This window comes from Tiliqua scincoides, chromosome 2, assembly GCF_035046505.1.
Source record: "Tiliqua scincoides isolate rTilSci1 chromosome 2, rTilSci1.hap2, whole genome shotgun sequence".
Classification (NCBI taxonomy): domain Eukaryota; kingdom Metazoa; phylum Chordata; class Lepidosauria; order Squamata; family Scincidae; genus Tiliqua; species Tiliqua scincoides.
The window spans coordinates 10323928-10338516 of record NC_089822.1 but is presented as its reverse complement, the minus strand read 5'-3'; the positions used below and the strand labels follow the sequence as shown (position 1 = coordinate 10338516).

At 44.8% G+C, this 14589-nt stretch overlaps 1 protein-coding gene across 1 annotated transcript in view; it reads left to right on the top strand.

Moving 5' to 3' along the window:
- MBD2 (methyl-CpG binding domain protein 2) overlaps positions 1-14589 on the top strand; it is a 58904-nt gene that overhangs the window by 13794 nt on the left and 30521 nt on the right. Inside the window, exons 2-3 of the mRNA XM_066615324.1 lie at positions 11293-11452; positions 13402-13539. Coding sequence (XP_066471421.1) covers positions 11293-11452; positions 13402-13539 — 298 coding nt within the window. The remainder of the gene's footprint in view (positions 1-11292; positions 11453-13401; positions 13540-14589) is intronic.

Below are 14589 nucleotides of genomic sequence, written 5' to 3'. Positions count from 1 at the left end.
CATAGTGCTGGAAGTTTTAATCAATAGATCTAATCAACTAAAGCTCTAGTTGATTAATTGGAGAAGGCCAAGCTGGAAAAGGCCAACAATCAGTAGGGCTCCAAATGGACACCTCAGTATTTTTCTCTCTCCGTTTTATTTGAATGCATCTGAACCCAGACAGCCTTTTCTTCTGACAGAAGAAGCAGCCTTTTGTTTATTAAATGGTAAATTACCGTCCATTTCTTTCCCATTTCCTGGTGCTGTTTACCACCCACCACTCAGGAATACAAAAAGGCATCCATTAAAAGGCAGACAACTAATTTAGAAAAATGCCTTTTAAAGGACAACATGTAATTGAATAAATGTTTCTTTGAAAAACAGCAGAGGATGCAACCAGCAATCAAAGCACATTGGAACAAGGGCATCATCTGAAGTCACATGATAATGGTCACTTGGCTGAAGCTAAGAAGGTCTAGCCTTGCTCTGTGCTTGGTGGGTGACTGCTTCAGAGCCCCATGTACACTGCCAGGGTTTAAACTTGCCATTCTGTAGAACTAAATAATAGGGGTGGGTGCAAAAGGCTAGACTGAAACATATAAACCACCTGCCTCTTGAACGGTCTCATTGATTTTGGTGTTCTTACTTTGACATAGATCATGAATAGGACTCTGTACCTTATCCTAGATCAAAGTCCTGCTTCCAAGGGAATCCAAATTTTCTTCGGAGAACTTGATTTGTATAACATACAGCCCAATCCTATCCACACTTTCCTGGGAGTAAGCCCCATTGACTCTTCTGAGTAGGCATGCATAGGATTGGGCTCATAGGCGGTTAAGGAGTTTTGCTTATTTGGACACATTTTCACAATGGATTTTTTGTTTCTCCTGTCACTGGTAGGGAGACAGACAGAACAAGAAATTCTATGCAGCTATGCCTTTTCAAGCACATCTTTACAACCATGAGGACTAGTGACTGATCAGTCAAAAGGAAGGTGTTTAAGTTCCCATTGATTTAAGTGGGAGGCATTTAAATGCCTGCACAACTCTCCCATGGAAATTAATTTTGCTGTTGTATTTACATTTTTATCTTACTTTTCTTTAGAGAAACATTCTCAATATAGCAAGCAATTATTGCAAAGTTAAAGCAATGCAATCAGAAGTGACGGGCAGCCCAATCCAAATCTTTCCGGCGCCCGGAGAAACAGCGGTGCCAAAATGGCGACCACTGTATCCTCCAGGTGCCAGGAAGCTGCCAGAGGTCACTTTGGGGGAAGGGGACGAATGTAAGGGCACAGGCCCCGCAATGGGACTTCTCAAGTCTGCGCTAGCTGTTTTGCCTGCAGGAGGTCTGGTCTAAAGGGTAGAACCTCAGTTAGCCCGAAGATAACATCAGAAGGTCGCCGGTTCGAGGACACCGGCAGACCTTGAAGCAGCTGACAAGCCCAGCTGAGTGATTCCACCTGCTCTGGGTGTGAGCAAGAAGCGTCTTGGCTGCCCTCCATGTGAGAGATGGAGCTGCTTGTCGGCCTGCGTGGGAGAACTGGAGGCCAGAAGTGAGACCAAACCAGGAAGATCCATTCTGAAATGTTGTTGGTTCTTGAAAGAGAGAACCTCTATGACTGTAAAAATCCCCTGGAGGGATTTAGAAACGCCTGCCTAAGTAAACCGCCTTGAATAAAGTCAGAGGAGTAATCCGATGACCAGAAAGGCAGTATATAAACACGTTGTTGTTGTTGTTATTTATCTCTGTGTCAGGCTTTGTAGGAAGCCAGGTGGAGGAAACCTCTGCCAGTCCCACCTCTCCAGGGCTGTTCCTTCCCCTTCCCACCAGAACACCTCCCCTTGCCTCGAAAGCCTGCACTGCTGCCTGGGGGTCTCGCTTGCCTCTGGGTGGCATTCGTCCAGTGCAGGCCCAGTGCCAGAGCTCTCACAGTGCAGTAAATGTGGTTTACGGCACGTTACAACACCTAGCTCCGGTGCCGGAGCTTAGCGCCAATGCAGTGGCCCCATAGGATTGGGTCCCCAATTACAATAAAACTAAAGTTGCAGTAAAACTCAAAACAGAATAAAAACAGTGGTGGTAAAAACCCATTTTAAGAAGCATTTCCTAAGCAGGTGTTAGGTGCTTGCTAGTATACAACCATTGATAAGGCCAGATTAATTTCCTTTGTCCAGGCATTCTCTGCTGGAAACCACATTCTTTGCTTGCAAGGAGTTGTGGAATAGGCACAGGCCTGGTCATATCCTAGAGCAGCATACATTGTTGTGCTTTCAAAGGTTAAGGGCTGAAGCATTTAAGATGCTGTGAAAAACCACAGTCGAGCTGAACATTAATATTTCTCAATAACTAAGGAGGTTTCCAACCTGGGGAAACTAATTTTAGCACACCTTAATGTGTATTTTCAACACTGGCAAAAAGAATTTTTGAGCCTGGCATTCCACGTGGGAAAAAAAGGTTACGAATCACTTCAATCTAGGCCCAGGGCCATGATGTTGGTTGTCTGCCAGCGCACTGAAACAACACGCAACCCAGGCAGCTTGGGGCTTGTTGGCTGATGTGTTCTTTCTGAGCTCCAGGTGTTTCAAGCGAAGGTCCTGATCTTGCAAAACATCTCTGAATGTATTTAATCTAAATGAAGGGTTAACAATGGTGCCAGCAGTAGGTTGTGGTGTGTGTGTGTGTGTGTGTGTGTGCAAATCCGCACCTGTCCCCTGGTTGTGTGTTGCTGCTGCTTCTGGTACTGAGAGTTCAGCATGGCCAGCTGAGCCCTTTGACGAGTAGGGGTCCTTGACCAATGCCCAACCCTGGGTTAAGCCAAAAAGGGCTCGCGAAGGCGATGGGAAAGGGAGAACAGTTTAGCCAGATGTAAACTCCCGAGGCCTGCAGGCGCCATGCCAGTTGACAACAGTAGACTTCAATCCTGTCTGATATGGGGCTTCTCTTTCAACCCCAGCTTACAACATTGAATCCGCTGTGCATTTTTGGTCCCGTCCCCCCCCCCCATTTTACTAAAACAGTTTTTAAAGATCAGCCTAACCAGATTTCAAAAAACTCAACTAGGATCCTTCTCCCTACAAAGTGACTATTTAATCCATTTGGTTTTTCCTGGTATTTTTTCTTTAATGAGGCAATTAGCTGCTTTGGAAGTGATTCAAATGGGGGGAAAACTAGTGTAGGGCAGTGTTTCTCAACCAGTGGTACTGGTTCCACCAGAGGTACTTGAGGTGGTGTCTGGTGGTACTCGAGGGACCCCTGGACCCCTGCTGCCCAGCAGCGACACAGACAGCGGTAGTGGGCAGAGTTCCAAAGCATGCTTTTCTGCACTCAAAAAAGCCATCCCATCCACCCTTACTGGTGATGATAGCGTTGCATCTGGCCTGCCAACTCAGAAGTAACTGGTGATGATGTCATTGCCAATTACTCTGTGGTACTTTGAATAGGTGGACCAGGTGAAGTGGTACAGTGGAACGCTGGTGTAGGGCAAAGGATAAGGTTCCCCCCATGGCTCCAGTCCAGGTGCCCCCTCCACAGCTTATTTTTTTTTTTTTTTTTTGAAGAAAGAAAAACCCTTCTGAAGTTCCAACTTGAAAGTTCGCATCATGTATAGTTTGGCCGTTTATACTCTAAATATAGATTTATATTCTCTTCTACCCTTCTACTCTTCTATTCTCCTAAAAGGGATGTTAAAAATAAGAGGTACCCCACAAATATTTCTCCTTCTTGCACACCTTCAAAGCCTGCAACCATTTTTCTGTAACTGCAGATTTTCTGAATGTATTAATATCTTTTACAGTTTTGTTCCTCTTTTAGGTGCCATTCATTGCAGCGGTTAGCAGTTCTGACCGTTTGGGATCAACAGAGTCTGCTTTGGCCTTTTAATTTCATAGTTTGATGACATCCATTTTCCTCCTCCTCTGTCTAGGGTGGCCAGCTGCAAAGGAAGATGGAGCTCCGGTACTTTTGTGTAGAAGAGGGAATTTTTGCAGGGCTGATGAGAGTTGCGCCTACTGAAATTCCCTTTCTTGTATGAGTATTCAATGTCTAGGAGCCCCATCTTTCTTTGCACTTGATCTCTCTCTCTCTCTCTCTCTCTCTCTCTCTCCTTTTTAAGACTGAAATGGTGGTATCACTGATGGTACTTACCTTAGTTCTGGTCGCCACCTCTCAAAAAGGGTGTAATGGAACTGGAAAAGGCACAGAAGAGAGCAACCAAAATGATTACTGGGCTGGGGCACCTCCAGTGGTTGGCCTGGAGGGGGTGCAAATGCCCTCAACACCATGCCCACATGGTGTTGCAGACCGCTTGGAAAACCTTCTGAGGTTTCCAACATGGTCTTAAACAGTACTTCTGGTTTCCCAGAAGTACTATTTAAGACCACGTGGAAAGCCTCCAAGGGCTTTATTTGTTGTCCCTAATACTGCACAAGGCTCTGTTGCGCTGGGTCAGTATGGGGGGGGGGCGGCATCGCAGATCTTTGCCCCAGGGCACACCTCTTACTGGGCACCTCCCTTGTGAGGAAAAGCTACAGTGTTTACAGTCTAGAACAGGGGTGTCAAACATAAGGCCTGGGGACCCAGATGCAACCCATGGAAGCTTTTTATCAGGCCCTTGGGCTCTCAGCTGCTGAGCAATGCTGAGGTGTTACTGCTGAAAGGGCAGCCCACATGAAAACTGGGTTCTCCCGTGTCTTGAAATATGATTTGTGTGTTTTCTCTTCTGTAATTTGCAGCTAATGAGTTTCTAAGTGAGAAAAGGTGCTTATTTTTAGTTATGACTTGTTTAATGACATCACTTCCTGCCTAATGTTATCACTTTTGGCCCTCGGCAGGCATCATGAATGCTATTCGGCCCTCGGTATGAAACAAGTTTGACACCCCTGGTCTAGAAAATTGCTCCTGAGGGGGTAATGATTGAAATGTACAAAATTATTCAGGGGATGAATAGAGGGATGTTCTTTTCCCTCTCACACAACCCCAGAACCAGGGGACATCCGCTAAAATTGAGTGTTGGGAGAGTTAGGCCAGACAAAAGAAAATATTTCTTTACCCAGCGTGTAACTAGACTTTGGAACTCCTTGCCACAGGATGTGGTGATGGCATCTGGCCTGGATGCCTTTAAAAGGTAGCTGAACAATTTCTGGAGGAAAAGTTCATCACAGGTTACAAGCTGTGATGGTATTTGCAGTCTCCTGGTTTTAGTAGTAGGCTACCTCAGAATGCCAGATGTAGGGAAGTGCACCAGGATGCAGGTCTCTTGTCTCGTGTGCTCCCTGCGGCATCTGATGGGCCTCTGTGAGACACAGGAAGCTGAAGTATATGAGCCTCTGACCTGACTCCTGTGTGAATATGTATAGGATTGCAGTCTTAAGCCATTTCTGCCCAACTTTGCATATACATAACAGGGGTCAAATGTGTACACCTGTGGGCTGGGCAGAAATGGGTTAAGCTGGTGGATCCTGAACTACTAGCTGAAAATGGGTGTCTTATGATGGTGCCACTGCAGTTCTTAAGCCACTCTGTGCACACACTATTGTCGCTTGTTGAATGTGACATCTGTGTTCTGTGCTCTTCACAGTGCTAGGTAATTTAAGCTAGCTACATGGCAATGAGTGTGTGTTTTGACTGTTGGCTAATGGGATTTGGCAGTAACAAAGTTGAGCTGAAAGCGCCCGTTCGGCTTGAAAACGTTTCTCTTTCAAGCTTGGTTCCCTCTGACTGAGCAAATCTGTTGCTTTTGAGTATTGGATTGCATGGCGCTGTGAGGAGAGAAATAAAGGTGGATATGATCCTCTTTCTCTTTCTTGCAAGTCAGTTTGTTTGCCTTCCATTTCGGTTCCACCATGCAAGCCCACTGATAGAAAGGGCATAGCCGCTGCTTAAGGCGGTCATGGGTTTAACTGGCAGATGCTGGGAAAATAGCCCTTGCACATGAATAGCCAAAAGTCCCTTTTGGTGAGTTCCAGAAGTGCTTGAAGCAATTGCTACTTGTTCCACAATCAGTAAACTCCTTATTTTGGAAGACCACAGCTCAGTGGTAGAACACATGGCTTGCATTTAAACAGCAGATAATAAGTGATGGGAAAGTCTCCCCTCTCTGAAAAGCTACTATTGGCCACAGAAGGTACTGGCCTAGATAAATAAATAGGGACTTCATATATGCTTTTCCAGCAGCCCATGCGCACAGAGGCAGCTTTTTCCCTGTTCAGCTGGCAATCCTAAATGCATGGAGTCCACTTCCTACCAGCAAAGGGCAATAAGTCTGGTACATATGTTGTGGCCATCACATGGGGGCCTGTTTCAATTTCTGCACATGGGAATAATTTATTTTAAGATCCATATCCTTTATGTAACTCTTGAGGTGTTGTAGTTTAAAAATCGTTCACTCCTTCTAATCTTAAGGAATGTGTGCATTTGTTCATATTGTAGGCCCAGGACTTGTACTTAAATGGACCATGGGTCTTCTACATGTGGTGGAGAGTGTGCTTGCTTCCTTTCAGGCATATCCCCAGATGACTGCTGGACTCACATGGATCCTGATTAGTGCTGTTTCCTCTCCCTCACTTGCATCCGATGTTATGAGGGAGAGGAAAGAGATCACGTCTAGGCCTCTACCACATGGGAAGGATTCTCAGAGCAGATAAGTGTATATGCTTCACTGTTGAGGTACACATATGTGGGCTTTGAGTATTCAGCCACTAATCCCAGTGGCCTTGTTCAGATGTTACCTTCCAATTAGGAAGGATGGTACTGGATTTTGCAATCTTGGTTTCTAGAGAATGCTCAAACCGTAGTTTCTCAAGTTTGAATGTCTTGGCAAACTGTGGTTTAACAAATCAGGAAGTCTATGAAGCTGGGCCCAGAATGGAGGAGAGAATACTTGAGCTAAGATGATTGCGGGGCTGGGGCACCTTCCTTATGAGGAAAGGCTACGGCGTTTGGGCCTCTTCAGCCTAGAAAAGAGACGCCTGAGGGGGGACATGGTTGAGACATACAAAATTATGCAGGGGATGGACAGAGTGGATAGGGAGATGCTCTTTACACTCTCACATAACACCAGAACCAGGGGACATCCACTAAAATTGAGTGTTGGGAGAGTTAGAACAGACAAAAGAAAATATTTCTTTACTCAGCGTGTGGTCGGTCTGTGGAACTCCTTGCCACAGGATGTGGTGATGGTGTCTAGCCTGGACGCCTTTAAAAGGGGATTGGAAAAGTTTCTAGAGGAAAAATCCATTACGGGGTACAAGCCATGATGTGAATTTGCAACCTCCTGATTTTAGAAATGGGTTATGTCAGAATGCCAGATGCAAGGGAGGCACCAGGATGAGGTCTCTTGTTATCTGGTGTGCTCCCTGGGGCATTTGGTGGGCCGCTGTGAGATACAGGAAGCTGGATTAGATGGGCCGATGGCCTGATCCAGTGGGGCTGTTCTTATGTTCTTGTCCCCTGGTCTGTTCATGATCCAACAGAATGTAGTTGGTTGCACTGGGAATATGATGTTTAAAGTAAGCTGATGGGTAGCATTTAGGTCACTTAAGTGGCCTCTATTCATGTGTCTTTAGTGCAGTGTTTCTCACGCTGTGGGTTGGGACCCACTAAGTGGGTCGCGAGCCAGTTTCAGGTGAGTCCCCATTCGTTTCAATATTTTATTTTTAATATATTAGACTTAATGCTACCATGGTATGTGACTGCATTTGGGGAAATGTTACAGACCTGTACTCTTAACAAGTTGCTATGTATATTCTGTCATGCTGGTCATTATTTTTAATATTTTCGTCAGGGAGATGTTTGACTCCCTCTTTGCATGTCTGTCTTACTAAGAAAAATAAAATAAGTCAGAATGGTTCCCATTTTCAAAAAGGTAAGATTTAACAGAGTTAAATTGTTGCATTGTGAAGTACGGTATTTCCACTCTTGTTTTTGTTCAACTGTTCTAATTTTGCTTGATAGACTTATTCCTGCTCTTCATCCCCCCCAAGTCTCACCAACCGATTATACTTCTGTACTAATTCTAAATCATGACCAAATCTAAAGAACTGAACAATTTGGTCTTTGTGTCCCAGGAAGATTTGAGTTTGATTCTTTCAAATGCTCCCTCCCCCCCATTCATAGTGAGTGCCAAGACTCTGTAGAAACTAAAGGGACTTGCAAAAATGCCATGGCACATGGCTACATTTTAAATGGGCAAAAATGAAATAAAATAAATTTTCTATAGGTACTTGTGCCTTTGGGCCTGCCTAAAGCAGCTCTCTGGATTCTGCTTTATGTGCCGAACATACCAGGGGGCCTATGAAGTGATCGTGGTTTAGCCAGGAAATAAAAGAAGAACAGACATAGTACGATGGTGGGTTATATATTTCTGTAAACCTATGTCGGGAACTTGCTGGTGCAGTTTAATTTCAAAATGGCTATTTTAAGACCGAGCTACTTTCATTTTGACTCTTTTGTGTGCGGCTGATGCTTGCCAAAGTCACCCGCCTTCATCCAGGCTTTCTGAGCGCATGGCTCTGTGCAAGCTTCAAAGTCACGTTCTGCAAAGGGAATGGAACTAAATCCTTATTCTCTGGGCAGACTCTGTTAAGAATAAGGCCCTGAATTGTGTTTAAAAAGCAGAATCCTTTTGTACGTTGTGTGTTGCCTGCGTGCCTTTTGAAAGCCGCTCTACCTGAGCTGCATAGGTGCATGTGGGAAATGAACATCAAAGCGTTTGTGTAGGGCTGGCTTTCATGTGTGGGGGCTTCCCTTGATCTCTCATTGCGTGGCCGCTCAACCCGAGTCTGGTCCCCTTGTGCGTGCTCTTTGCTTGATGCTGGCAACCTCAAGCAATGACTTGCATGTGTGAATGGGCCATCAAAGGACTAACATCACAGACAAGACATCTGGAGGTCCTTGTACCTCCTCACATCATTTTCAGCAGAGCTAGTTTCACACATTTGGTTGCTCGTCACCAAACCTACAAGAACTGAATGCAGTGAAACCAAGTGTTGTGTAGGCGTGTATCAGCTAAGTGTTGATAGCTTGCACATTCACAACCTCTATTGACAGATATTGTGGTTGTGTTTCTTGGGTGTCCTTGAGAAGATTAGTGCCTCTTAGCTTAACCCATCTTGCAGGAGTTGTGAGGTTAAATGGAAAATTCGGTATACTTTGTCCTGAACTCACTGGAGAAAGTGTGGGATGTATTATGGATGGAGTGAATAAGCAGCTGTACACATCCTTCCCCTGCCCCTCTCTGCCCTTCCACATTCCTAATGTGGAATTTCCATGAGTCAAGGGAAGAGTCTTCATGCTGAGCAAACCTTGGTCATTTCCACCCCACCATCCTCTCTTCCTAGGTTGTTTCCTCTTCAGTCCAAATGGTGCCTACTCTTGGAATTTGAGAAGGTAGAGTGCAGGGTGTTGATCTCCTTATTAAAGGGTTTGTGATGTTAAATTGTCTTACAGTTGCTGTATGCTGAGAAGTGCCAACAAGTTAGGGAAGACTATGAGATGTTGGTGAATTGCTACAATCCATGAGCAGGGATATGAACCTGGATTTCTTATATCTTAACCCAGGGGTGTCCAAAGTTTTTGGCAGGAGGGCCACATCAGCTCTCTGACACTGTGTCGGGGGCCGGGGAAAAAAAGAATTAATTTACATTTCAAATTTGAATAAATTTACGTAAATGAATATATTAAAGATGAACTTATATGAACGAATGAAGGTCTTGCAATAGCTCAATGCCTATAAAAGGCCTTGCACAAAGCAAGGCTGGCCTTTCCTTTGCTGCTGCATCACAGATGTGAAAGAGCAAGCAGTGGAGGGATCCCTCATCCCACAGCTCACATGAGAGGTCAAACAGTCGCCGTCAATCTGAGAGAAGTTGCGTTGGGCCAGTGTGGGCTTCAACAAATCTCCAGAGGGCCAGAGGCTCATTGGAGACTGGGGGCTCCCTGAGGGCCACATTAAGAGACCTTGAGGGCCGCAAGTGGCCCCCGGGCCGGGGTTTGGGCACCCCTGTCTTAACCTAACAATTTGTTCACTCTAGCATAAGGCTGATTGCACATTTTGTTTCAGCAAGCCTGTGTCATTTATACTGGTGTTTCTTGTGACAAGCACCTAACAGAGGAGACATGTGCTCCTCTCCTGATGCACAATAGGCATGAGCTGGAGAACCATCGTGAATATTTACTTAAAAGATTTATTCCTATCTTTCTTATCCCACGGGAAATGCCCAAGGTGGCCCAGTCCTATCCAACTTCACAGTGCTAATGTAACTGTGACTACAGGGTGTGCACTATATCCTGTGGTATTGGGGGAAGTCATGAAGGCCTCCTCAACGTAAGGGAACACTTGATCCCTTACTTTGGTCTGCATTACAGTTGCATCAGTGTTGGAAAGTTGGATAGGATTGGGCCCTTTTCACAATCCATACTAAAATAATGTATACAATATGTGACAATAAATAAAATCATTAACAGCGATAAATTATTCATTCGTTCATTCTATTTGTACTCCGCCTTTCTCCCTGAAGGGCACCCAATATATAAAGCCATGGGGGGGGGGCAACTAATTTACACCAAAGCAGTTATTATAGCATTATTACAGAGGCACAGAGGACAGACCCATCGCCCAAACACCAGATGAAACAGAAATGTTTTGAGCCCTTGCCGAAAAGCCAGGAGGGAGGGGGTGGTTTTTAATTCCCCTGGCAGGGAGTCTCATAATTGTGGCGCTACTACAGAGAAGTTTTGCCCTCATGGCACCATCCCTCTGAGTTGGGGTAAAGGCGGCATAGGAGAGACCCCCTCAGATGACCTAAGAGGGTAGGCCAGAGTGTATGGGAGAAGGCAGCCCAGATAACTGGAAACTAAACCATTAATAGAGAGAGCATGCGCAGTTCCCCAGGGACTTTTCTTCTGTTGGTGACAGAGCTGGGGTGGAGAAAGAGCTTTTAATCCTACCTGATTTCAGAGGAGATATATTTAGGACAGGAGGAATAAAGTTAAGCACACCGTACTTTCCCTTTTCAGAAATCTATCGTATAAGCCTCACCCCCACACAGAAATGCATCTTTGCTCCACCTTTCCCCATATTTCTCATGCAATCACTGTTCAGGACCAGATGTACAGCTGTCTTATGTATTCTTGTTCACATGGACGGATCTCCCTGCGCTACAGCTGTGCGTATAGGGTGCCTTTCCGGCAGTTAAAGAACACATGTAAGTCAGGGGGTGTGCTTTGAATGTGCTTCGGGATATCTGAGAAAGGCTCATATCATCTTGCATGAAAAGGTGCACATCTTACTTTTCCTTTTCTTTAAATCTGTAGTCCAAGCGGGAAGAAATTCCGCAGCAAACCCCAGCTGGCAAGATACTTGGGGAACACTGTGGACCTCAGCAGTTTTGACTTCAGGACAGGGAAGATGATGCCCAGCAAGTTACAGAAGAACAAACAGAGATTGAGGAATGATTCACTCAGTCAAAATAAGGTAAACAGACACGTTAAACAAAAACAGCCCTGTTTTGAAAACTCTTAAGCGCTTCTTTTCAAAAAGGAGCAAGCCCTTGTTTGTTCCCCACACACCACAGCTCCCGCGACATCTTTCCCATTTGTCTTTTAGTGGCAGAGCTGTGTAGCTTTGTCCAAATTATTTTGAAAGATGTTGAAGATGTACAACTTGGAACGATTCATAAATTGACATGTTTGCAAATCAAAGGTAAACCAATGCTTTTGTATCCGTGCAATGAGCAAGGTTGAGGCTGCCAAAACACTTCCCAGTAATGTTTTGCTGTGACAGGTAATGCCGAGGGATTATGGTGGATTTCCACAGTTTTGTCACTGCTGTGCTCACCGTTTTATGAGCAAGAAGGGGGATGTTTGCAAGACTCTGTCTTGTCATCCTGTCCTGTTTTGTGTCAGCGGCAAATAGTGTCATCTGGGCTACACTCCAGAAATGTAACATGTTGGAGCAAATGCATCAAAATAGATGTGTGAGAGGGCCATAGCTCAGTCAAAGAGCACACCTTTTGCACCTGAAAGATCCCAAGTGCCAATCCTGGCAATTCCATTAGATATGGCTGAGAAAGGCACCTTGTCTGAAGCCCTGAAGAATCACTGCTAATCAGTGGATAGATTATTCTGAGCTAGATGGGGCAGTTGTCCTGCTTGGTATACAACAGTTTTGTATGCTCAAATTTTTGGATTTTCCAGTGATTAGAGGGCTTGGCTATACAAGCCCCTCACTTAGCAGAAAATAATAATAATATTAACTTTATTTTTACCCCACCTTTCTCCCCGAAGGAACTCAAGGCGGTTTACAACAGGTTAAAACAGATTAAAAACATAATTTAAAACAAATAAAAACATATTAACACATATCATAAAAACAGCAGTTGGATAAAAAATAGTCGGATAAAAAAAGAGCATACAGCAGCAGCAAAACATAAAAGAATCAGTCCTGTAAAAAAAAATGTGATATACAGATTTGTACAAAGTACAGTTTTTGCTTTGCTTGGCACAGAATTTGGGTGCTAGAGCAACTCTGTATCTTTCCTTGAAAGATTCAGTTGTATTTTGTGGCTGTTTGTAGATCTTATTCCCCCCCCCCCCCCCACACACACACACAGGCATCTCCTTCAGTACTGTTTTTGCCACTGCTTTCTCCTCCTTTGAATGTCCTAGCCAGTCAGGAACTGCATGGTAAACATGATTCCATCATGATGCTACATAGCCAGTCAGATTTGGTACAGGGCAATGCTGTTGAGGAGGAACAAGCCAGCTGGGACAGTTCTTCCTGGGCTAGTCACATGGTGACCTGATCAATAGAGACCACTCAATTCCCCTTGTTCTCAGTTGGCTTCAGGGGCAAACGCTCTCATCTCCTTTCAGTGCAATATCTGAAAAATCACTGAAGGGGGAGGGAGCTTCTCTTTGGCTTCTGCTGCCAAAAATGTTAATGAAAAGAGCCCTCTATAGCTTATAGTCTTTGATCGAAAGCATCCTTGCATCCAACTTTCCTCTTATCAAAGCTTCCCTGCACATGGGAAAGCTTCCACATGGAGAAGGCTTCTGAAAGCACCACAGATACTGAGATTTTAGGTTGCTCTTTAAAAATAAGGGGAAGGGGGTGGAAGAGGGAAATGTACAGTTCAGATTTTATCTCTAACACAATATGCTTTATTGGAGGCTGTGAGTCATCATGTGTTATATATGCATGTGTAAACTGGCCCATAAAATTGCTGAAAACATCTTTTTATTGGCTTAGCTTCATCTTTGAAAAGGCATTTGGGATTCGGAGCAAAAATATGAAGAAAAAGAAAAAGTTCTTGCCTGCCGCAAGATTAACACAGATTAACAGCTGTGCCACCATGTCTCAAGCTTATCTCTTTCATATGTGAGTTGTATGATGATGCATGCCTCCCTTTATTCTCTGACTAGGGTAAACCAGATTTAAATACAACTCTGCCAATCAGACAGACGGCATCCATCTTCAAACAACCTGTAACCAAAGTCACCAATCATCCGAATAACAAAGTCAAATCAGATCCACAGCGAGTGATTGAACAGCCGAAACAGGTAAGTGTGGTGGGGTCTTGTGTGAGAATGCATGTGCTATGTTGCCAGGATGAATACTTTCCAAAAGGATAAAAACTACCCATTAAACCTCCATAGGGGAAATGATGTGAAGTGCATCATCGTAAGTAGGACTGGGACCCCAGTCATTTGGCTGTGGACTACGGGACTGTGGTCAAATATTCCATGAAGTAGAGATGGTCCTTATTTCGTCCTTCCTTTGTTCATGAAGTTTGTCCCCTGCTCTTCCTTCCTAAAGGAAGCCCAAAATAGCCAACTTACCAAACAAATACAATATTGAAATCATGTTGGCAACCTTCAGTCTCGAAAGACTATGGTATCGCGCTCTGAATGCTGGTTCTGGAACAGCGTCTAGTGTGGCTGGAAAGGCCAATTCGGGAGTGACAATCCCTTCCACACCGGGAGCAAGTGCAGTCTGTCCCTGGTCTGTCTCCCTGGCTATGGGCCTTCCTTCTTTGCCTCTTTGCCTCAGTCTGTTGGCCAAGTGTCTCTTCAAACTGGGAAAGGCCATGCTGCACAGCCTGCCTCCAAGCGGGCCGCTCAGAGGCCAGGGTTTCCTACCTCAAAACAATATGAAAAAATCCAATAATGAAGATGCTACAATAACCCAAACAATGTGTAAGAACATAAGAAGAGCCCCACTGCCAAAGGCCCATCTAGTCCAGCTTCCTGTATCTCGCAGTGGCCCACCAAATGCTTCAGGGGGCACAAAAGACAGCAAGGCACAACCTGCGTACTGGCGTCCTCCCCTGCATCTGGCATTCCAAAGTAGTCTACTTCTAAAATCGGGAGTTAGCACATACCTACCATGACTTGTAACCCATGATGGACTTTTCCTTCAGAAATTTGTCCAATCCCCTCTTAAAGGCATCTAGGCAAGATGCCATCACCACTTTCTGTGGCAAAGAGTTCCACAGGCTAATTACACGCTGGGTAAAGAAATATTTTCTTTTGTCTGTCCTAACTCTCCCAACACTCAATTTTAGCAGATGTCTCCTGGTTCTCGTGTTATGTGAAAGGGAAAAGAGCATA